This window comes from Aotus nancymaae, unplaced genomic scaffold, assembly GCF_030222135.1.
Source record: "Aotus nancymaae isolate 86718 unplaced genomic scaffold, 86718_ANA_hifiasm-v0.15.2.pri h1tg000011l, whole genome shotgun sequence".
NCBI lineage: Eukaryota > Metazoa > Chordata > Mammalia > Primates > Aotidae > Aotus > Aotus nancymaae.
In genome coordinates, this window is record NW_026988422.1 from 30,291,238 (window position 1) to 30,315,045 (window position 23,808).

Here is a 23,808-nt window from a genome sequence, read left to right on the forward strand (position 1 = left end):
AGGGGCAGCAGTGTCCAGGGCCAGGAGTGCCCCGGGCCAGGAAAGCCAGGATGCTGGCTGCCTGTGGTCTTGGTGGTCGTGGTCAGTTCCCTCTCCCGCCAGCTATGGAATGTGAGGCTTGGCCTGGGAGATATTTTTGCTGCACTTTGAGCCACCCCGCCCCCTGGAACTCAGACCCTGCACACTCCATGCCATAACAATGACGACCACTTCCAATTGTTTCCTAGCTGGAGGGGGGAGGGGAACCCTGTTTGGGAAGGGGGGGAGCCTGGGGGAAATGCTTCTAGTGACAACAGCCCTTTCTAAATCCGTCTAGGGACTGGGTGCAGGTGGGGGTGGGGGCACCCTGCTGCCCCATATATACAGCCCCTGAGACCAGGTCTGGCTCCACAGCTCTGTCCTGCTCTGTCTTTCCTTGCTGCTTTCAGGTAGGAGTGGGAGCTGGAGGCCTTCCTCTGGGATAAGAGAGCTCCAGGCTTAGGAAGGGATTCCTCTAGGAATAGCAAGCTCCATGCAGGACTTCATGCAGAGTACCAAGTCCAGTGACTGGGCACACATATGCAGGTCTAAACATAGGTGTATGTGCCACAGGAGTTCCCAGGGGAAGATATCTATATCCGAGCATGTGAGACTAGTATGCATTACAGGGTGTGCGTGCGTGCGTGTGTGTGTGTGTGTGTGTGTGTGTATAAGCCTGCAGAATCTGAATGTGAGAGAGGGTTATGTACCTCACTGTCTGATACAGAAGTATCAAGTGGGAGATGTGGGTGTATGGTCATGCCTGTGAACAAGGAGGTCCCTTGGCAAGGAGGGAGAAATGATGGCAGAGAAGGATTCTAGGAAGTGTGTTTGCCTTCATGTGATTCTGTGAGGCCTGGAATGTGTAGCTACCCCTGTCCGTGCATGCAGAGGTGCTTGTATGCCTCCAGGAGTCATGACTGTTATAGTGTGCGTACCCTCTAAAGAAGGAACTCACAGGCACGGGGGTGTAGGATGTTCCAGGTCTTTGTGTACTGAAGAACATGCAGCGATGTGAGTCTACTAATGCCGTACCTGTCCTGAAATGTGCACATTTGCTGTTGAGGCATATATGGCACTCTGGGGGTGGGGTGCAGACTGAGGTATGGGAAGGAAGCCTGTCTTCGTGTGAGATGTGTGCCCAAGCAGCAGCCGTGGGTGTTCATCAGAGGGCTTGTGGAGGGGATTCAGCTACGTAATGGGAGTGTCTATGAGAGGAAGCCCATAGTATCTTCTCTCTGAGAATGTCCACAAAGTCTGACAACGAAATGGGGACAGGATGGAAAAGAACTGTCTTTAGAGTCATCAGACTTGCATTCAAGTTTTGGCGCTCCCACTTATTGTCATGTGCTCTTAGATAAGTGAGATTCTTAACTTCGATTTCCTTATCTGTTAAATGGGGTGAGGACTGAGTAAGAGAATGTGCACTGGAGTGCTTTTAGACTGGAAAGTGCTGAACAAATGTGACCATTAGTTGTCTCTCAGGTGGCCCAAAGAAAGCTACCACTAGATGGGTGCAAGCAGGAGTGGGACCATCTTGCAGGAGTGAGAAGCATTAGGGTTCAGGGAGAACTAGCTATTAGAATTGGTTCCCGAGGAAAAAGGAAGTAAGGTTTGAAAACAGGAAGAATGGGACCAGAGAAGCTGACTGCCCCTTCCACCTTGTGTTCAGGTCTGGAAGTGGGTTGATGCTGAAGGACAGAGCCAGGGAGAGGCAGGGAGGTGGGACTGGCCAGGTTGGGCACAGCCTTCCCTGACACAGCCACTTCCCTCTCTTCAGGTCCCCTGCAGGCCTTGGCCCCTTTCCTCATCGGTAGATACACTTGAGCAGCCCAGGTAAGAAAAGCTGAAGCTAAGGCATTGAGAATCCAGTGAGACTGGGCATTATAGCGCCAAAGCCAGCCTATGAAACTCTAGTTTCTGCCCTGCGCTGGAGAGAACATCTTGGCTACCAGGACCTCCTTACCTATGACCAGGGGTCCAGGGACAGATGATGGTTAGAGATGGAAATAGTCAGATTTCTGCTCCTACAAGGAGCTCAGGATACTCTTCCTTCCCCTAGGAGAGCCCCAGCTTGAACAATCGTTAGTTGCTTCTTTTACCTTGGCAGGTTTGCTAGGCTGTTCTGGTTAAGGGGTAAGCTCAAAGAAGAAGGGACTCACTGGTGACTCCTCTTGACTCTTGAGCATGGTGCTAGGTTTTGGGGCTCCCACCGAAGGAGAGAGCCCAGGGAGGGAAGGGAAGAGTGGGCAGACAGGAAGGAAGCCAGCTTCTGCTCACTCCAGGCACAGCCATGGGAGATTCCGAGATGGCTGCCTTTGGGGCTGCCGCCCCCTACCTGCGCAAGTCAGAGAAGGAGCGGCTGGAAGCCCAGACCAGGCCTTTTGACCTCAAGAAGGATGTCTTCGTGCCTGATGACAAAGAGGAGTTTGTCAAGGCCAAGATCGTGTCTCGAGAGGGTGGCAAAGTCACTGCTGAGACCGAGAATGGCAAGGTGGGTGTCAGGCTGATGTGAGAGTCCACTCTGGCCACCTGCACACCTGGGTGGACAGAGAGGGGTACACCCATGCCCCACCCCATGTGGACCTGAGTATGGTCCCATTCTCTTTTCCTTTGGGAAAGCATCCAGTCCCTCCAAAGAGCCCTCTCCTTCCCAGTATCCCTTCTGTCTTCCCTGTGAGATCCTGGTTCCTTCTCTCTCTTGAGCACTATTGCTCTGTCACTCACCAACTCCTAACGCCCTTGAGGGAGGAGGGAAAGCCCAGGCTGACAGGATGGCCTGTCGGGTGCGGCTGTTGCAGACGGTGACCGTGAAGGAGGACCAGGTGATGCAGCAGAACCCACCCAAGTTCGACAAAATCGAGGACATGGCCATGCTGACCTTCCTGCACGAGCCCGCGGTGCTCTACAACCTCAAGGAGCGCTATGGCTCCTGGATGATCTATGTGAGTGATGCCCCTGGCCCCACCTCGGAATCTCTGTCCTTGCTCTATGTCCACCCCAGGAGCCAAGAGTGTCTTCTGTTCACGTCTAGGCAGGGTTACACTCGAACCTCATCCCAACACCCTTGGTTCAATTCCAACACCCTGGGGACTGGTGTTACTCAGACTGAGTGCATGCAGAAGTTTTCCTTTCTCTTCTTTCTCTCCTGTGATCTTTCTCTAACTCCCAAAATCACCAGCCCTCCCCCTTCGCAACTGGCAAGTCACAGCTATTTTTCTACCCCCAGACCTACTCTGGCCTCTTCTGCGTCACCGTGAATCCCTACAAGTGGCTGCCGGTGTACAATGCCGAGGTGGTGGCCGCCTACCGGGGCAAGAAGAGGAGCGAGGCCCCGCCCCACATCTTCTCCATCTCCGACAACGCCTATCAGTACATGCTGACAGGTGAGAGGTCCCGGAAGGGTCTTCCTGAAGGGAACAGGGACAGGCTGGGAGGGAGAGGGAGAAGGAAGGGAGAAGACCCACCGAGCACCTGTGCAGCTCCTGACCTTTCCTCCCCACCTTCTCCCCACAGACAGAGAAAACCAGTCCATCCTGATCACGTGAGTGTAGCTGCTACCTGGTTCCCTTCCAGAATCTCCCTGATCCCAGCCTTCAGCCCCAGCAGGGATCCCAGGCCCCTAGGCATAAACTCACAGCCTCTTTCCCCTCCGACCCTTACCCTGACGCCTCTCTTCTTTGCTTTCCCTCTTCCTTTCTTTCCATCCCTTCATGCTTTTCCTCTCCTACTCCTCCACCCACTCCTCCCATCACTCATTTATCCAGAAGCCCGTTATTGCCATGTCTTCACCTCATTTCTTTCCCTTCAGAAACACTTTCCATTTTTCCAACCCCACCCACTTTTTCCAAAACAGCCCAGGCCCGTCTCCCCCGTTTACTTTGCCCAGCCAAGCACCTCAGGCTGCCCAAACCAGGGCCTTCTGGTGGCACCAGGAAGCATGGTGGATTTTGGGTACAGGTTACCTGGCAGCTTCTTGCCCAGGGCTCCTTCTCTCGGGCAGGCCCAGGAATTCTCTTCTGATTTGAGGCTTGTTGGTCTCCAGCAGCATTGTTCACTGACCAATAAGCCCCCGACTGTCTCCACAGCGGAGAATCCGGAGCAGGAAAGACGGTCAACACCAAGAGGGTCATCCAGTACTTTGCTGTTATTGCGGCCATTGGGGACCGCAGCAAGAAGGACCAGAACCCGGGCAAGGTAGGCCTGCTGCCCCCCAAGGTACTGCGCCACAGACAGGGAGGAGGAAGAGCTCTCACCTGCCTCCTTCTCGACCTCTGCAGGGCACCCTGGAGGACCAGATCATCCAGGCCAACCCTGCTCTGGAGGCCTTTGGCAATGCCAAGACTGTCCGGAACGACAACTCCTCCCGCTTCGTGAGTGGTCCCTAAACTTGGGCTTGAGACTTGGACTGGTGGAGGGATGGCCTCAAATATGAGCCTTCCCCAGACTCATCACTACCCTCTTCCATCTCTCCAGGGGAAATTCATTCGAATCCATTTTGGGGCAACAGGAAAGTTGGCATCTGCAGACATAGAGACCTGTGAGTGCTGTGAATCTGCTAGCCTCAGCTTAAGATCACCTTGCTCTAGACCACCTGGTCTTGACCTCTCTCTCTTTCCCCTCCCTCCCTCCCTCTGTTTTTCTCTTCTTTCGGTCTCTGTCTGTAGGTGTCTCTCTCTGAGACTTCCTCTGAGTTCTTTCTCCATCTCTGTTTCCACATCGCTAGATGTCTTTCTCTGGGACTTCTCTCTGAGACTATTTCTCTCCTTCTGGGTCTCTGTCTTCATCTCTCTGTGTGATCTCTTTGTGTCTGTCCAACCAGTATCTCTAGCTCTTCCTCTCCCTCTGCTTTTTGCTTGCTACATTTATCGTTAATTTTCCTTGTGCCCAAATCCTAACTTCTTTCTGTCCTTCTTCCTCCCACCTGTTCATAGATCTTCTGGAAAAATCCAGAGTTATTTTCCAGCTGAAAGCAGAGAGAGATTATCACATTTTCTACCAAATCCTGTCTAACAAAAAGCCTGAGTTGCTGGGTGAGTCAGAGCCACCGACTGAGACCAACTATCTCCATGGCAACCTGGTCCCCTCTGCTTGCGGCTGGATTCAGCTGGCATGCCCTGGGCTTCAGGGCACTGCTGGATTCAGTTCAGTGGGATGTGGGGCTAAGCCAAGCCCTGCCCTGTGCTCCTCCTCTGGCCATGTGCTGTGGTGAGCAGCCCCCATGAGAGCCAGGGGCTTGTGTCCTACCCTAATCATGTTTTTCGCCCCTAGACATGCTGCTGATCACCAACAACCCCTACGATTATGCATTCATCTCCCAAGGAGAGACTACCGTGGCCTCCATTGATGACTCTGAGGAGCTCATGGCCACTGATGTAAGTGTGTGAGGACCCAGCCAGGGGGTGGGAGGATTGGTAGTGAGAGGCAAACAGGGGGTCCAGAAGCAGAGCTAAGACACTGGCCGTCGGTTGTTTAAAGTGGTATGGACCTCCTGAGAGCCAGAATGTGCCCTGTGATCAGGGTGTACTGGGGTATGGATGAGGCGAGACAGGACTGGCCAGTATTTGGTGTTCTATCAAACCAGGAAGGGCTGAAAGCCATGAGACAGAGAGGTACATAAGCCAAGAGACAAGCATCACCAAGGGAGCAGGACGGGGAGGGAAGGCCATGCAGATGGCATGGGGCTGGGCAGGCTGTTCGGGGAACAGAGGCAGACAGGTAGGGAAGGCCAGGCAGGAAGCAAGTGTAGGGCCTAGAAGCATAAGTGGATAACTCAGAAAGCCATAGCCACTGACAGTGGGGCTGGGCTGGCTGACATCGGCTCTGCTCTTGCATCTCCCATCCTTTGTTTTGGAGTTCCCCACTGAGTACGGGAGTCTCAGAACCCACAGGGATTAAGGAGACAAGTTTTCTCTACAACTTACAAGAGATCTCACTTACCCATCATACTTCTTTTTCTGGGGTCCACCAATACGGGGCCTGCCTACAGAATGCCTTTGATGTGCTGGGCTTCACTCCAGAGGAGAAAAACTCCATGTACAAGCTGACAGGCGCCATCATGCACTTTGGAAACATGAAGTTCAAGCAGAAGCAGCGGGAGGAGCAGGCGGAGCCGGACGGCACCGAAGGTGGGAGGCAGGGATGCTGGGGGGCAGCTGTCAAGTCACTAAGGGCCATATCTGCTCTTTTTTTTTTTTTTTTTTTTTTGAGATGGAGTCTTCCTCTGTTGCCCAGGCTGGAGTGCAGTGGCATGATCTTGGCTCACTGCAAACTCCACATCCTGGATTCAAGCGATTCTCCTGCCTCAGCCTCCCAAGTAGCTGGGATTACAGGTGTATGCCACCATGCCTGGCTAATTTTTATATTTTTAGTAGAGGTGGAGTTTCATCATGTAGGCCAGGCTGGTCTCAAACTCCTGACCTCAAGTGATCCACCCACCTTAACTTCCCAAAGTACTGGGATTATAGGCATGAGCCACCGTGCCCAGCCAGCAGTCATCTCTTTACCAACTTTGCTACCTCCTTTTCCTTCCAGAGGCCGACAAGTCCGCCTACCTCATGGGGCTGAACTCAGCTGACCTGCTCAAGGGGCTGTGCCACCCTCGGGTGAAAGTGGGTAACGAGTACGTCACCAAGGGACAGAATGTCCAGCAGGTGGGTCTGTCTTCAGATGATAATGGGTAGGCAGGGCAGGGAGACTGGCATGGTGTGGTGGGAGTTTTCAAGTTCACTCTTCCCAACAACCTCGCTCAATATGGGTGTCTCCCCTACCTTGCAGGTGGCGTATGCCACTGGGGCACTGGCCAAGGCAGTGTACGAGAAGATGTTCAACTGGATGGTGACACGCATCAACGCCACCCTGGAGACCAAGCAGCCACGCCAGTACTTCATAGGAGTCCTGGACATCGCTGGCTTCGAGATCTTTGACGTGAGTCGGGGACCCCTGGGAGGAGAACAATCACTCGCTTGCTCCCACATTCAACAGCCATTTGCTGAGAGCCAGCTGTGGACCAGGCATGGGAAGGCAGTGGGGACTGTGTGGTGACAGAGGCAGTCGCTGTCCCTGTCTTCAGGGGAGGCCCTCCTGCACTGCCCTGACATGGAGGGGACCAGGCACGCCCTGCTGTGCTCGAGCACAGTGCACGGGCACAGCCCCAATGGCCACTCACACCCGCTCCCTGACTGCTCCCACCCCTCATGCCCCCTGCAGTTCAACAGCTTTGAGCAGCTCTGCATCAACTTCACCAACGAGAAGCTGCAGCAGTTCTTCAACCACCACATGTTCGTGCTGGAGCAGGAGGAGTACAAGAAGGAGGGCATTGAGTGGACGTTCATTGACTTTGGCATGGACCTGCAGGCCTGCATCGACCTCATCGAGAAGGTGCCTCCTCGGCCTCACAACCTGAACTCTCGCTGCACACCCAACATGAACACCATAGACAAAATAGCAGCCCCTCTCCCTTCTGGGGAGTATAATCTGGAAAATAGAAGGGGCTGAAGGATCCTGAGCCCTTGGTTCCAGAGCCTATGTTGTGCTGAGAACCCAGGACAGGCCGGCACCAGGGACAGCTGAGTTCCCAGGGGGTTGAGAGTGGACACATGGAGGATGTACATCTGCATGATGACTTCCAATACCTGCATGTTTTTTGGGCCTGGTTTATGCATCCAAGGATTAGGAAGTGTGAGAGTGGTGTGGGGGATCATAAGAGTGCACCTATTTTCAACCCTAGCGTCTCAGGAATCTGGGTGGTGGAGTGGTGTATAGAGCACCAATAGCAGCCACATTCCTAGACTTTCACAAAGGTTCTTCTGTCATCAGACAAAATCCTCTACCTTTAACCGGTGCCAGTCAGTAGATAACTATACTCAGAGCTGAGCCTACTACCTTAACACCCAGTGGGGCACCTCCATAAGCAAGTATTGACCATAGAGCAGAATCCGTGTCCACCTGTGTGAAGGACACTCAGTGATGCTCTCCCCTGCTTCCTCAGCCCATGGGCATCATGTCAATCCTGGAGGAGGAGTGCATGTTCCCCAAGGCCACCGACATGACCTTCAAGGCCAAGCTGTTTGACAACCACCTGGGCAAGTCCGCCAACTTCCAGAAGCCACGCAACATCAAGGGGAAGCAGGAAGCCCACTTCTCCCTGATCCACTACGCCGGCATCGTGGACTACAACATCATTGGCTGGCTGCAGAAGAACAAGGATCCTCTCAATGAGACTGTCGTGGGCTTGTACCAGAAATCTTCCCTCAAGCTGCTCAGCAACCTGTTTGCCAACTATGCTGGGGCTGATGCACGTAAGTAGGGACTGAGGCCCCCGGGATAGACGAGCAGGGATTCTGCTAAGGTTCTGAGCCAGGTCAATTGCTACACCCCACCACTTCCATGTCAGGTTGTACCCCAAGGTTTACAGACTCAGTAGGATGAAACTGGGTGGAGAAACTGAGGCAGCCACATTGAAGGCCCTCACCCAGGGGCCAAATGCCAGCAAGGATGTAAAGAGGGGCTGTGATTCTTTACTTATGTCCTTACCTCCCCACACTGATGCTTCTTTTCTTGACTCTCCTTCCTGCAGCTGTCGAGAAAGGCAAAGGCAAGGCCAAGAAAGGCTCGTCCTTTCAGACTGTGTCAGCTTTGCACAGGGTGAGTGAGACCCAGCCCCAGCCAGCCAGCACAGCTCCCCATCTGCCCAACCCCACCCAGCCCCACCCTTCCCTGCCTCATTCTTCCCCTACTCCTCCTGCCCCTTGTCTCCTTGGTGCATTCGTGACTGTTTTCACTCTGTCTTCTCTTCCCGTCATCTCCTGGCCTCCTCACTTACTCACTTCCCCTCTCACTTCTCTCCTCTTTCCCTCCTCTCTCCCACCCTCTCTCCGCATCTGTGTCTTCCCCCAGTGTTCCTTCATCTCTGTGGCTCCTCAAATTCTCTCCATCTCTCTTTTCCTTCCTTCTTCTCCTGTCTCCTTCCTGCATCTCTTTCTTGCATTTACTTTTCTCTCTTGCGTTTTTGGCCACAGGAAAATCTGAACAAGCTGATGACCAACTTGCGCTCCACCCATCCTCACTTTGTGCGTTGCATCATCCCCAATGAGACAAAGTCTCCAGGTGAGGCCACAAACTCGGCCCAGCCCACTTGTGGGCATACACTGCCCTGGGATCTGCACTGCTGATAATCCAGTGGAACATTCCTAGGGCATCTGCCCATCTACCACCACAGTGGTTTCTAAACCACGTTCTTTCTGCATCCCCCATGAGACCTCCCAGGCTACCTCCATCCCAGTGCTGCCTTACACCTGGAGTGTGTAACCCGGGCGATGTGTAAGGCACTCTGGCAGACATTACCTCATCAGTGACCCTACAGACCCCAGTGAGACAGATACAAATTGTTTATCTATTTTTGGCTGATTAGGAGACAGAGGCTCAGGGACCTGGGTTCAAGGCCTGGCTCTGTTATTGATCAGCTTAGTGACTTTGAACCAGTCCCATAACCCCTCTGGGCTTAATTTACTCATCTAGAAAATGGGATATATCTGTTCTGGCCACCGCCTATGATAATAAGTATAAATCTTATAAAAAAGGAATGTGAAAGACTTTTGGTTAAAAAAGTGGCTAGATGAAAATGAAACAAATAAAGGATCATTACTAACTGACTTGCTGAGATTACAAGCTAATCAGTGACAGAGCCAGGATCAGAAGCCAAAACTTTAGTCCAGTGTTCTCACAGACTCCTCCCCTTCCCTCCTGGCGCAGGGGTGATGGACAACCCCCTGGTCATGCACCAACTGCGCTGCAATGGCGTACTGGAGGGCATCCGCATCTGCAGGAAGGGCTTCCCCAACCGCATCCTCTACGGGGACTTCCGGCAGAGGTGGGTATGAGGGTGCCCCAGGGCTCAGAGAACAGGGGGAGCCAGGGCTGCCCTGGTGGGAACGGGAGTCTGCAGGTGGCCCTGGAATTCTGTGGGTAGAGCAGATCAGTGCAGAGCATGACTGACTCTGGACACTTCCCTCCTCAGGTATCGCATCCTGAACCCAGCGGCCATCCCTGAGGGACAGTTCATTGACAGCAGGAAGGGGGCAGAGAAGCTGCTTGGCTCCCTGGACATCGACCACAACCAGTACAAGTTTGGCCACACCAAGGTGAGGAAAGGAGACTACTTAATGACAGAAAGACATCTCTTGTCCATTGACTCCTCTCCTCATAATGCTTTTCCTTTTATAATTGTCTTAGCAAAACCTCTTACCTGTATGCTACCCCTCCCAGTGGAACATCTAGCACCACTCCCCTCATCCCAGCTCCAGCTGCCATTGACCTCCTCCCTGCAGTCCTTTTCTAAGCTGTTACCCTTCCTAAGGTAATCTCCACCACCTCTTTCCCTCATGTCCCTCCCTAGTCATGCCCAACACACACCTTGCCTGCAGGTGTTCTTCAAGGCCGGGCTGCTGGGGCTGCTGGAGGAGATGCGGGACGAGAGGCTGAGCCGCATCATCACACGCATCCAGGCCCAGTCTCGGGGTGTGCTTTCCAGAATGGAATACAAGAAGCTGCTGGAACGTAGGTGAGAGATCTCAAGAGGAGGTTTCTCGCTTCTCCGAGGCCCAGTCTGGTTCACGGCAATATTAGGAAAAAGAGCACAGGGGGTCTTCAAACAGAGAGACCTGCAGGAGGGGCTCAGTGCAGTCACAGGGTCGGAGGGCCTCAGAGAGGACGGGAGGGATGAAAGAAATGGGACATTCCCAAAGTTTCAGGACCTCAGGTAGGAAGGAGTCAGGCGGCTCAGCACTCCTCTCAATGGGCCCCTGCAGAGACTCCCTGCTGATAATCCAGTGGAACATTCGAGCCTTCATGGGGGTCAAGAATTGGCCCTGGATGAAGCTCTACTTCAAGATCAAGCCGCTGCTGAAGAGCGCAGAGACAGAGAAGGAGATGGCCACCATGAAGGAGGAGTTCGCACGCATCAAAGAGGCGCTGGAGAAGTCCGAGGCTCGCCGCAAGGAGCTGGAGGAGAAGATGGTGTCCCTGCTGCAGGAGAAGAACGATCTGCAGCTCCAAGTGCAGGCGGTGAGGGTCCTGGGCTACTGTTGGCTCTTCTATCCTGCTCTGCCTTCACTTCCCACAACCCTGCACCTCCCTGCACAGGGACTTACTGTCTTGTTCCTTCAGTCAGGGGACTCTGGGATCAATACTTCCAAAGAGGTCGCTCAGGAGGAGGAAAGGGAAGAGGGAAAAGAACTGACTTAAAAGCACAGGCTTTCTACTTGGGTTCAACCTAGATCCATGGCTTAATAATTTTGTGACCTTGGACAAACCATCCAGCATCTTTGAGCCTCAGTTTCCTCTAGACAGGGAATAAAGCTGTCCACTTCATTGGGCCATCATACATAAGTGCTTGGTGTCAGCAAATGCAGTTCCCTCTCTTCGATGGAGGAGACTAGAGGAAGAGGTTCAGATGAAGACTTCTGGTTCCTTTCCTCTCTGCCCCCCTCCCCAGTGTTCCCAAGTCACACTGCCCTGAGAATCTTCTCCCCACACTTCTGAAGCTCTTGGCAACTCGGGATATCCTAGAGTTCCCCTCCTATTTGAGGGATGTGCCTCTCCCTCCCTCTACTTCCAAGAATGAGGACCTTGACCCCTGAACAGCCTCCCCTCTGTTTCCTGCCCTCAGGAACAAGATAACCTGGCAGATGCTGAGGAGCGCTGTGACCAGTTGATCAAAAACAAGATTCAGCTGGAGGCCAAGGTGAAGGAGATGAATGAGAGGCTGGAGGATGAGGAGGAGATGAACGCTGAGCTCACTGCCAAGAAGCGCAAGCTGGAAGACGAGTGCTCAGAGCTCAAAAGGGACATCGATGACCTGGAGCTGACACTGGCCAAGGTGGAGAAGGAGAAACATGCAACGGAGAACAAGGTGAGGGCAGCTCCCTGTGGCCAGCCCAGGTCTCCTCAGGACTCCCAGACCATACTGACCTTGACCCAGGCTGGCCACTTGGCTTCCAGAGAGCAACATGGTCCTTGGCATGGAGCTCCCCATAGAAGGCACCAAGCTGGTGACCTTTGAACCTAAAGGAGATGGGATTCTTGGTCGACAGGTGAAAAACCTGACAGAGGAGATGGCTGGGCTGGATGAGATCATCGCCAAGCTGACTAAGGAGAAGAAAGCTCTACAAGAGGCCCACCAGCAGGCCCTGGATGACCTTCAGGCCGAGGAGGACAAGGTCAACACCCTGACTAAGGCCAAAGTCAAGCTGGAGCAGCAAGTGGATGATGTGAGTAGATTGAGAGTTGTAGGGCCTAGATATTCCATGTCCATCTGCGCCCAGAGGGGTGTGTGTGTGTGTGTGTGTGTGTGTGTGTGTGTGTGTGTATGTTTGGACTCGGAGGAGGTTAGAGGATGTTAACTTTCCTGATATCTTCCTAGAAGGGAGCTGGAGAATGAAAAGTCAGAGGTGGTGATCAATTCTGAATTATGTATCTAGAGAGCTATCTCAAAAGAACATGATATATTTATTTGGAAATTTTGTGACGCTCCCAAAGAAGGATCTTTGAACTTCCAATATTTAAGGCAAAATTTGATCATTGTTCCCTCTGATGAACATATGTCTATTGACTCACTTATCACTCTGTATTATAATAATTATTTAAGCATCTATCTCAGCCACAAGACTATAAGCTTCCTTTAGATGGAAACTTGGATCTATTCAATTTGGGAACTGCAGTGCTTAGCACAGAGCCTGATGCCCAGTAGGTGTTTATGGGATGCTGAAAGAATGAATACGGCTTTGGGGTTTCATCCCACAATCATTCATTCCTTTGTTTGTCAAATATTGACTGAGCATCCCCTATATCTAGGCAATCTGACAGTCCCCTGGTAACATCTGGCCCACTCTGGGGAACGTTTCCCAAGTCCTCACCACTAGGACTTACCAAGTCCTGGGGTAACTGAACAACAGAATCACCAAGTCAGGATGCTTTGCCTCACTGGGCCTGGCTCCTTCTCTTCACCAGTTGGAGGGATCCCTGGAGCAAGAGAAGAAGGTGCGCATGGACCTGGAGCGAGCGAAGCGGAAGCTGGAGGGCGACCTGAAGCTGACACAGGAGAGCATCATGGACCTGGAGAATGACAAGCAGCAGCTGGATGAGCGGCTGAAAAAGTACTGTGTCCCTTCCCTGCTACCCTTCCTCCTCCCAACCCATAACAGTACAAGCAGACCCAAGAGAGACATCCTCTGAGGCAACAAGCTCATGCAGCCTCCACAAGCAGAGGCGCAAACCATGGGAAAAGGCCTCCCACACAAGGGCTTTCCTCCCCAGACCTAGACATCAGAGTGAGTTAGACGGTCCTCCCTGGCAAAAGGTCCATTTTATCCCTTGAGTCCTTTCTTCGTGTTAGGCACTCAGTGGGAAGGAAAGTAACAGTCTTCCCCCTTTACACACACTCTCTTTGAAAACCAGTTCCTTGACATGGGGGAAGGCGACGCACAAGAGCCTCTTAGGAAAGTCCCTTTGTGGCTTTTCACAGAGAGCCCACAGGGCAGCAAGAAATGCCCTCATGCTCAAGAAGTCAGGGGATCAGGGCCATTTCTTTGTTTTGCTTAACTTGTGGTTCTAATTCTTAGTGCAAGTTCTTCCAAAATGTATAGACTTTCCAGACTTGGTAAACAGTGAGCTTGCAGAACATATTTTGGTAATTGAAGATCTTATGGTGTTTCAGGCTCAGGACTTTGAAAGGCTCTGAGAATCATCATAATCTACATCCTCATCAAGTTTATGTTTGCACAGGAATCTTCATACCTTCCTGGGTACAGAATGTATTGAATAAATGAATGAATACATAATCCCATTTGATTCTCAAAACACATTTTAAGGATGGTATCTTTAATTTCACTTTACCAAAGAGGAAAATAAGTTTCAGAAAGGTTAGCTGAGTTACCCAAAGCAACAGTGAAAAAATTAGGGACTATTAGAGCTAAAAGGGATCTTTGAAGCAATCTAGTCCAATCCCCTCATTTTACAGATGAGAAAACAGGAACCAAAGATGAGAATGTCCTGTAGAGCCCAGAACCATCAGCCTGTCTACAGCACTCTTCCCATTACATTCTTGTTGGATTTCAATCCTATGGCAGGTGTTATACCTCCAGGGATCCTACATCACCCCCAGAAGCTGTTTTTCTGATGAAATCCTACTCTTTACCTGTTTCATTACCATTTCCAACCATTGGTGGACCGTCCTGAGGCCCCACGAGTCTCTCTTGCCTCACCATCCCTCCTTCCCCACAGGAAAGACTTTGAGCTGAATGCTCTCAATGCAAGGATTGAGGATGAACAGGCCCTAGGCAGCCAGCTGCAAAAGAAGCTCAAGGAGCTCCAGGTAAGGTCTGGATACCCACATGGAATGCTGGGTCCCTGAGCTGGTTCTGTTTCCCCTGCCCCCTCCTCTAGGGTGTCCTGTTCACAGCATTACAGGAGCTAATTATTGCCCATGGAGGCAGACACGCAGCTATCACAGTGTCCCCATGGGTACACCCAAAAGGGGCCAGGTGATCCACAGAGACCCTGAAAAGGTCACAGGCCTGGAGGGCAGAAATCCCAGCTTCCTGTCTCAGCTCTGCTTTAATTGGGTGACCACGGGGAGCCCACTCCAGATCTTTGGGTCTCCATGCCCTCCCTGGTACCTGGAGGCTTTTAAGGGCCCTTAAACTCTGATGGCATGACTTCGGTTCTTACCTCTAGAGCAGAAGCTGTGTTAGGTCTTTAGTCGTCAGGTCAGACAAATATGGCTCTCTCATTTTCAACTTTTCTTATTTTCTTTTGTGACTAAACTGCTTAAATTATCCCCAGAACACAGGTTTCGTTGTCCATCTTTAAGAGCAAGTTTCAACCACTTTCCTTCCAATAAAGAGCATGTAGACTGTCATGCCCTAGCCAAAAGGAAGGCCAGCTCAGCTCTTCAAAGCATCTTCCCCAAATCCTTTAATTTCCACCTCTCCACAGGAAGAGCTAAACTGACTTGCTGTTCCAGAGAGGCTGAGAGCCTTTTAGAGCCCGGTGGGAGGGGGAGTTCCAGCGGAGGGGTCCAGGCGGTGGGTCTGAGCCCTTTGTGTCCGGCCCAGGCACGCATCGAGGAGCTGGAGGAGGAGCTGGAGGCCGAGCGCACCGCCAGGGCCAAGGTGGAGAAGCTGCGCTCAGACCTGTCCCGGGAGCTGGAAGAGATCAGCGAGCGGCTGGAAGAGGCTGGCGGGGCCACATCCGTGCAGATCGAGATGAACAAGAAGCGTGAGGCCGAGTTCCAGAAGATGCGGCGGGACCTGGAGGAGGCCACGCTGCAGCACGAGGCCACTGCTGCGGCCCTGCGCAAGAAGCACGCGGACAGCGTGGCCGAGCTGGGCGAGCAGATCGACAACCTGCAGCGGGTGAAGCAGAAGCTGGAGAAGGAGAAGAGCGAGTTCAAGCTGGAGCTGGACGATGTCACCTCCAACATGGAACAGATCATCAAGGCCAAGGCAGGCTCTGCTCAGCCTCTCCTCCTCCAACTTCCTCCTCCCATCTCCAGTTTCTCCCTGTGTCCTCTCTCTTCCTTCATGGTTCATTTTCCCACTTCCCTTCCTCTGCCTGGTTCTCAGATGCCCTCCTTGCCTCCACACCTTCCCTCTTTTCTCCTTTAGTTGTACCCCTTACACCTCCTTCAGTTCCCCCCAACATCCGTCACATAACTCTCCTACCCTTCTCAGGCTAACCTGGAGAAGATGTGCCGGACCTTGGAAGACCAGATGAATGAGCACCGGAGCAAGGCGGAGGAGACCCAGCGTTCTGTCAACGACCTCACCAGCCAGCGGGCCAAGCTACAAACCGAGAATGGTGAGCCTAGAGCAGGGGCTCCATGGACCCCATCTGTCTCCCCAACCTCCCGAGCCACTCCAGCCTTGGTTGCTCACACACACAGACACAGAGTCTCTCCAGAGAATGGGGCCTGAGCACTAGGGGAGGAGGTGGGGATAGAGAGGAGTGGCTGATCTTGAACGGTGCTTCCCCAGGTGAGCTGTCCCGGCAGCTGGATGAGAAGGAGGCACTGATCTCCCAGCTGACTCGAGGCAAGCTCACCTACACCCAGCAGCTGGAGGACCTCAAGAGGCAGCTGGAGGAGGAGGTTAAGGTAAAGGCTAGCCTCAGGCCACCTGGCCCAAGCAAGGAACACACTGACTAGCCTTGCATCGACATCACTTCCCTTCTCAGGAATAAGGCTTATGTGTACCCACAGTTCTCCAAGAAGTCTAAAAAGAAGTCATAGCCCAAACCCTGCCACATGCCTTCTACTCCCCAGGCTGAGGCCCTCTGCCTTCTGCTGCATCCCTGGGCAGGAGGCAGGGTGTGAGGAGGAGAGGAAATGAACTAGGGAGGCATGAGATGGTCTTGCCTAGGCATAGCTAGGGGATGTAGGGACCACACAAATGGGTCCTGGGATTCACAGGGCAACCTGAAAACTGGAGAAAGAATTTAAATTGGAGCCTATTCCTAGCACTTTGCTGGGCTCATGAAAAAGGAGAAAGAACACGAGTTTTAAAAAACACCAGAGTTCAACACTAACCTGGCTCTTACAGCTCAGTGATCTTGGGGAAGTCCCCTAACCTTCTGAGCCTGTTTCCCTCTCCCCATCCCAGTGATGATGACCACGCCTGGTGTGGGAAGGAGCTCAGGGCCAATGGCCACTAAGCTTTTCTTAAATAGTTCAGTGCTGCATTGGCATTCTGTGTTATTAGCTAACAATAAACCATTCCAGGTCCACTGGGGATTTGGACATGGATAAAGCCAAGGGAGGATGTTGAGATTAGGGTGAGGAGAATGGTAAAGGATAGGGCTGCCTAATGGAGAAAGCTGAGCCCACCTCCTGGTGTCCACCCCTCCCCAGGCGAAGAACGCCCTGGCCCACGCACTGCAGTCGGCCCGGCATGACTGCGACCTGCTGCGGGAGCAGTACGAGGAGGAGACGGAGGCCAAGGCTGAGCTGCAGCGCGTCCTGTCCAAGGCCAACTCAGAGGTGGCCCAGTGGAGGACCAAGTATGAGACGGACGCCATCCAGCGGACTGAGGAGCTCGAGGAGGCCAAGTGAGTTCTGAGCAGCCTGCCTTCTGGCTGAGGCCCCTTTGCAGGCAGGACTCAGCCCACCCCCATCCTGAGCAGATCCCACACAGGGGATGCTTAGCTCATGTTTGACAACACAGGAGGACTCTGCCCTGGCCCCAGTATCTTCTCCTCTCAGGGAAGCTTTTTGCTCGAATTATGTTTCTGATCCGAATATAAGACGAACAAAAGGTTTGTCTGAGGGCAGAGTGCTTCCATCTGGGGCAGGGGAAGGCGGTGGGGAGGGCTGCGGAAGCCAACACCTCCCCCATGTCCACAGCCAGAGGCTGGCCCAGGGTCAGTGGGGGCCTGGGTCTCTGCGCCCTGCCAGGATCCTCTGCCTGCCGTTCTCAGGGACCTGTCCTCTGCCTGCCCCTGGGACCTGTCCTCAGGCTTCTCCAGCTACATTTCTGAGGTTTCAAGGATTGTCTTCTGGAAGGCTCACATTGTTTCCTCTTGTCCCCATCCACACCCTCCATCCTCTCCACCCTCTGCCGCCCTCCCCTGGGCAGGAAGAAGCTGGCCCAGCGGCTGCAGGACGCTGAGGAGGCCGTGGAGGCCGTTAATGCCAAGTGCTCCTCACTGGAGAAGACCAAGCACCGGCTACAGAACGAGATTGAGGACCTGATGGTGGACGTGGAGCGCTCCAATGCGGCTGCTGCAGCCCTGGACAAGAAGCAGAGGAACTTCGACAAGGTGGGCTGTGGGTGGGGGCTGCAGCCAGCATGCAGGGCAAGGGGGCGTGAGGGCTTCAGAGTGAGGCCATCCCCCTTGGAGGTAGGGGAAGAGGGCTGAGCCCAGGCAAGTCCTGAGACAGACCCTGGATATGTGGCTGAGACTGGGGGGCTGAAGAGTGAGCCTCGTTCCTGGACAGATCCTGGCCGAGTGGAAGCAGAAGTATGAGGAGTCACAGTCGGAGCTGGAGTCCTCGCAGAAGGAGGCACGCTCCCTCAGTACTGAGCTCTTCAAGCTCAAGAATGCCTACGAGGAGTCCCTGGAGCACCTGGAGACCTTCAAGCGCGAGAACAAGAACCTTCAGGGTGTGCTGGGGGCCCGAGAGGCTGGGGAGGGGCTGCACTGGCACTGTCCCCATGTGGTGCCACCCAGGGGCTCCAAGAGGGGTCTGGGCAAAGAGGCATGTCCCTCCAACTCCACTGGACCACAGCAGCCCTCAACCGAGTCACCATGTTCCCCACACAGAGGAGATCTCCGACTTGACTGAGCAACTGGGGTCCAGCGGAAAGACTATCCATGAGCTGGAGAAGGTCCGAAAGCAGCTGGAGGCTGAGAAGCTAGAGCTGCAGTCAGCCCTGGAGGAGGCCGAGGTGTGTGCGTGCAGGGCACAGGGTGCAGGGAGCTGAGCTCCAGGCTTTGGGTTCCTGTTCTCATCCCTCTCTTTGTTTTATTCACTGTCCCATACCCAGAGCCTGGGACAGAGCCTGGCACATAGTAGGCACTCAATGAAGATTTATGGAGTAAATCAATGACCAGTCACTCAACTCCCTTTATATAAACATTTTACCCATTACATCTTAGCTGAGTTTCCCATTTCCACACGCCTCCCTGTTCCCACCTCTGCCTGCCTCTGTTTTCTTTTATACTCTCTACCTGATTGCCTCTGTTTCCTTGGCAACACCTTTCTCTTCATTTTCCTCCTCTTCATAGCTAGCTCTCCCCTGTGAAGGCCTGAATCACCTTTTCTTAGGTTTATTTTTATTTTTTCTTAGATTTTCTTTTCCTCCTCCTTCTGCTTCTTGACTGAACCACTTACACCACTCTTGAACTCACTTTGTATCCATGATTTGTGAGCAGACCCCCACCCTGTCCTGTGCCCTGACTGTCTGCCCGTATCCCCTCCCCTGCCCCTTCCCAGGCCTCTCTGGAGCACGAGGAGGGCAAGATCCTCCGGGCCCAGCTGGAGTTCAACCAGATCAAAGCAGAGATTGAGCGGAAGCTGGCAGAGAAGGACGAGGAGATGGAGCAGGCCAAGCGCAACCACCTACGGGTGGTGGACTCTCTGCAGACCTCCCTGGACGCAGAGACACGCAGCCGCAATGAGGCCCTGCGAGTGAAGAAGAAGATGGAAGGAGACCTCAACGAGATGGAGATCCAGCTCAGTCATGCCAACCGCATGGCCGCCGAGGCCCAGAAGCAAGTCAAGAGCCTTCAGAGCTTGCTGAAGGTACACGGGGGCAGGAGGTCCCCTCACCCAGAGGGGACTGGCCTCCACGTGGCCTGGAGAAGGGGTGGTATCTGGACACAGACACCCAATCCCTCCTGCCCCTGGGTCACTGCAGGGACCTCTGACAGATGCCCTCAGTGAAGGGCACCGAGGCCGGCTCCTCTGCTCACGCCCACTATCCTGATCTTCAGGACACCCAGATCCAGCTGGATGACGCGGTCCGCGCCAACGACGACCTGAAGGAGAACATCGCCATCGTGGAGCGGCGTAACAACCTGCTGCAGGCTGAGCTGGAGGAGCTGCGTGCAGTGGTGGAGCAGACAGAGCGGTCTCGGAAGCTGGCTGAGCAGGAGCTGATTGAGACCAGTGAGCGGGTGCAGCTGCTGCATTCCCAGGTAAGTGGCTCCCCTGCTCATTCCTGAAGGGAGCACAGGCTGGGGCTCAGCAGGCAAGACTTGGGAGCTCCGCACAGATACTCAATGCTTTTCCTGTTCTGCCTACCCCTCCCCCAACCCAGAACACCAGCCTCATCAACCAGAAGAAGAAGATGGACGCTGACCTGTCCCAGCTCCAGACAGAAGTGGAAGAGGCGGTGCAGGAGTGCAGGAACGCTGAGGAGAAGGCTAAGAAGGCCATCACGGATGTGAGTCCTGCCCCCCACCATCCACCCAATCCACACCAGTGTCTCTCCCTGGGCTGGGCAGTGAGTGTGTGAGGACTTGACCAGACCATGTGCCACCTCTCTCCTGCACACAGGCCGCCATGATGGCGGAGGAGCTGAAGAAGGAGCAGGACACCAGCGCCCACCTGGAGCGCATGAAGAAGAACATGGAGCAGACCATTAAGGACCTGCAGCACCGGCTGGACGAGGCCGAGCAGATTGCGCTCAAGGGCGGCAAGAAGCAGCTGCAGAAGCTGGAGGCGCGGGTACGCGAGCTGGAGAATGAGCTGGAGGCCGAGCAGAAGCGCAACGCGGAGTCGGTGAAGGGCATGAGGAAGAGCGAGCGGCGCATCAAGGAGCTCACCTACCAGGTGCGGCGGTCAGTGGCTTCAGGCACGGCCCTGGCACCTTGGCCTGAAGCCACAGTAACAACCAGCTGAGGGGGATGAAGAGTTTGCTCTTAGCCTCTTCCAAGGCAAGGGTGGGAATGCAGCCTCCATTTCACTCTGCCTAGCCCTGCCCCACCTGAATGTCCCCTAGCTCAGAAGTCAATCTCTGCACCTCCTGGCCTGGGAGCTTCATCTCAACACCCACCCTCAGCCTGTCCCCAGGGGACATACACAGAGCTCCAGACAAAGCTCACCCAGCACAGCTCACCAGAAAGCAAATATGTAGCCAGGGTCACCCCCAAAAGACCAAAAACACACCAATCCCATTCAAACAAGCATCCAAACTTTTCTGTTACCCAGGGCAGTGTAGACTCTAGCTTCCAAGGTGTTTTCTAGAATCAGACTCTGAATTAGAATTTGTTTCTTTTCCAGTCCAGGATGTCACCATCCCTCTAAGCACACTTTGTCCTTAATCTAGATTAAGTCAGTGTCATCTGCATTGCAGCCTAGGAAATTCCATCACACTCGCAGCCCCAGAGTCACTCCCAGCATGTGCTGAGGTCCACAGCAGGGGAGTTTATCCTCCATGGAGTCCCCAGACCCTGAAAAACCTGCTCCCTGGAGCACTGCACACACACAATTTTGTGCATAATTTCAGAAGTCCCATCAGCTCTTTGGACTCTTTCCTGGTGCAAATCATTTAAAATATTTACACATATTTGGTAAGAAATTATAAGGAGAATTCAAGTGTTTAGTGAGGATCAGAAAGTAGAATTGGGTCAGGATATCAGATGAAGCAGGGAGGGTGGAGGGGATGCTACCTCCTGTGACTATGCCATCTTCACCCTTGCCTACCCTCTGGCCCCCAGACGGAGGAGGACAGGAAAAACCTGCTGCGGCTGCAGGACCTGGTGGACAAGCTGCAGCTAAAGGTCAAGGCCTACAAGCGCCAGGCCGAGGAGGCGGTGAGTGACCTGCTGGGGACCAGGCATAGGAGAGCTCGTCCCCCAAGCCGGGAGTCTGAGAACCCAGGCCCCCTTTCACCTCATGCTCCCACCTCTCACCTCATGCTCCCACCTCCCACAGGAGGAGCAGGCCAACACCAACCTGTCCAAGTTCCGCAAGGTGCAGCACGAGCTGGATGAGGCAGAGGAGCGAGCGGACATCGCTGAATCCCAGGTCAACAAGCTGCGGGCCAAGAGCCGCGACATCGGCGCCAAGGTGGGTCCCTCCCCTGGGCTTTGCTAGTCACCCCACAGCAGGCACACCAGACAGGGCACCCTCAAATCAGGGATGCTTCCTTTTCACTTATCCCACACAACTGAACCACACAGACCCAGAGGCCAAGGCAATTCAGTTCTCTGTGATTTCTAGGGTTCTTCCAGCTCTAACTTTTTTTCTTTTGAGATGGAGTCTTACTCTGACACCCAGGCTGGAGTGCAGTGGTGCGATCTCAGCTCAGTGCAAACTCCACGTCCCGGGTTCTCCTGCCTCAGCCTCCCAAGTAGTTGGAATTACAGGCATGCACCAGCATGTCTAGCTAATTTTTATATTTTAGTAGAGATGCAGTTTCACCATTTTGGCCAGGCTGGTCTTGAACTCCTGACCTTGTGATTCACCCACCTCACCCTCCCAAAATACTGGGATTACAGGTGTGAGCCACCACACCCAGCTCAGCTCTAACTTTCAGTGGTTCTGGGAATTCCAGCCCTAGGGTGGTCTGCAATCCTAGAAGACCCTGATTTATATACAACCAGTATATCCCAGTTTCCCCCCAACTGCTGGTTTCCAGTTCCCTTCCACCTAATTTTGTCCTGCAACCTTATAACTCAAACCTAAAACGGGCATCTCAGAGAACCCTCTTGTTCTCACCTAGGCAACTTCCCTCTGGCCAACCCCAGACCCCTGCCCTCTAGAACTTGCCCCGTGCACATCAAGCCCTGGAAACACACCTGCTGCTGCCACAGGGGCTTCCACCAGCCCACACAGCAGGCCTCCCACAATCAGACCCCTCTCACCTTTCTTTCCTGTGCCCTGTCCCTGCCCAATACCACCTCTCCAAGGACTGATTGGACTTTGTTTCCTTTCAAAAGGGCTTGAATGAGGAGTAGCTTTGCCACATCTTGATCTGCTCAGCCCTGGGGGTGCTGGCGAAGCCTGTGTAACAGCTCCTTGGGAGGAAGCAGAATAAAGCAATTTTCCCTGAAGCTGAGATCCTGACTCCAGACTCTTCTTCACTGCCCGGCAGCCCTGGGGACCTGGGGGTGGGGTCCAGGCTACGGGAGGTAGAAGTGTAGGCATGTGGTGGGGGTGGGGAGTGGTGCAGATTCAAAGGCCTGGCCTAGGAAGGCCCTCCTGGAGCTGCACTGAAACCCCTTTTACTTCCACCAAACAAGCCAAATGCAGCAGAGGCGACACCTCTCCTCCCAGCCCTCTCCTCGGCCCAGCAGCCCTCAGGATTAAAGGAAATTTGGGGAGACCCCTAAAGTTCACCTAGAGCACCCTGAGCCCATCTACTGTGGACCTGCACCCCAGCTCCCATCAACCCTTCCCTCCCCCACCATCATGGATGCCGCCTGGGGCTGGGCATGGGGTGGCGGTTCGGGGTATGGGTGCTGGCCAGTGCCCTTTCTGAGCCCACAGAAGCGTGAATCACTGGCCAGGTGAGCCAATGGCTGCCTAAGTGCCAGTTCTGGGCGAGTTTCTCAGAGTACACAAGGACTCACAGCTGTAGCCCCATCCCTTCCCGAAGGACTCACAGCTGTAGCCCCATCCCTTCCCGAAGGACTCACAGCTGTAGCCCATCCCTTCCCGAAGGACTCATAGCTGTAGCCCATATCCCCTTCCAGATAGAGCCACGACCCTCTCTAGCCACCGCCAGAGGCCAGTGTGCTCCCTCCCCACCACAGGTGGGAGAAACACACCTTCAGCCCACCTGCCCATCCTCCTCAGCTCCTCCCAGGCCAAGCCCCCTTGGCCCAGAGTGCTCCCTTTTTCTCACTCATTTCTTCATATTGTAATTCCCATCACCAAGCCTTTTGTCCTCTAGGATTGCAGGAAGATGGGGTTCTTCTGGCCCATTTATGGGAAGCCATCTGGAGGGGAGGCAGACAGATGAGGGGCTGGGGAAGGTTATGTGTGAGCAGGATTCTGGGGAGACGGAGGGAGGGGATGGCTCCCTGGAGGGCTGGGAGCTGGAAGAAGGAGCACGTCTCCTCCAACTAAACAAGTTCATCCCCCTTGGAGATCCTGACACAGCTGAGTTGCTTAGGTGGGCCTGGGACTGTTGGCCACAGAGGGCAGGGGCTTGGGAGGCAGTGAGGCTTTCAGCCCCACTGGGAACCTGGGAAGCCATGGTCCAGCCCTGGACTGGATCTCCCCCAACCCACCAACACACCCACTCAGAGCCTACTCCTGCTCTGTCCCTGGCTCTGAGCTCC

General features: G+C 53.9%; 1 protein-coding gene across 1 annotated transcript; it reads left to right on the top strand.

Annotated features, from left to right (window-relative positions):
• Positions 1–388: 388 nt before the first annotated feature.
• On the top strand, positions 389–22,580 carry LOC105727371 (myosin-7). The gene is made up of 40 exons (XM_012467180.2): positions 389–428; positions 1,799–1,854; positions 2,304–2,512; positions 2,820–2,963; positions 3,248–3,404; positions 3,535–3,562; positions 4,107–4,215; positions 4,299–4,391; positions 4,495–4,558; positions 4,953–5,051; positions 5,290–5,393; positions 6,008–6,146; positions 6,553–6,671; positions 6,796–6,945; positions 7,228–7,398; positions 8,009–8,318; positions 8,597–8,664; positions 9,039–9,126; positions 9,772–9,889; positions 10,037–10,160; positions 10,443–10,579; positions 10,827–11,082; positions 11,687–11,929; positions 12,111–12,287; positions 13,027–13,172; positions 14,299–14,389; positions 15,132–15,521; positions 15,750–15,876; positions 16,053–16,171; positions 16,925–17,121; positions 17,649–17,832; positions 18,011–18,176; positions 18,337–18,461; positions 19,010–19,318; positions 19,510–19,713; positions 19,836–19,961; positions 20,075–20,350; positions 21,238–21,333; positions 21,455–21,589; positions 22,462–22,580. Exons 3-40 carry the CDS (start codon positions 2,312–2,314, stop codon positions 22,477–22,479), a joined length of 5,808 nt encoding a protein of 1,935 aa, XP_012322603.1. The 5' UTR covers positions 389–428; positions 1,799–1,854; positions 2,304–2,311; the 3' UTR covers positions 22,480–22,580.
• Positions 22,581–23,808: the final 1,228 nt, after the last annotated feature.

Bases quoted from the DNA above. Each gene is read 5' to 3' on its own strand.
- LOC105727371 (XM_012467180.2), top strand. From the start codon at position 2,312: ATGGGAGATTCCGAGATGGCTGCCTTTGGGGCTGCCGCCCCCTACCTG. The intron at 9,890-10,036 runs GTGGGTATGAGG...TTCCCTCCTCAG, and splicing joins TACGGGGACTTCCGGCAGAG to GTATCGCATCCTGAACCCAG. The intron at 15,522-15,749 runs GCAGGCTCTGCT...TACCCTTCTCAG, and splicing joins AACAGATCATCAAGGCCAAG to GCTAACCTGGAGAAGATGTG.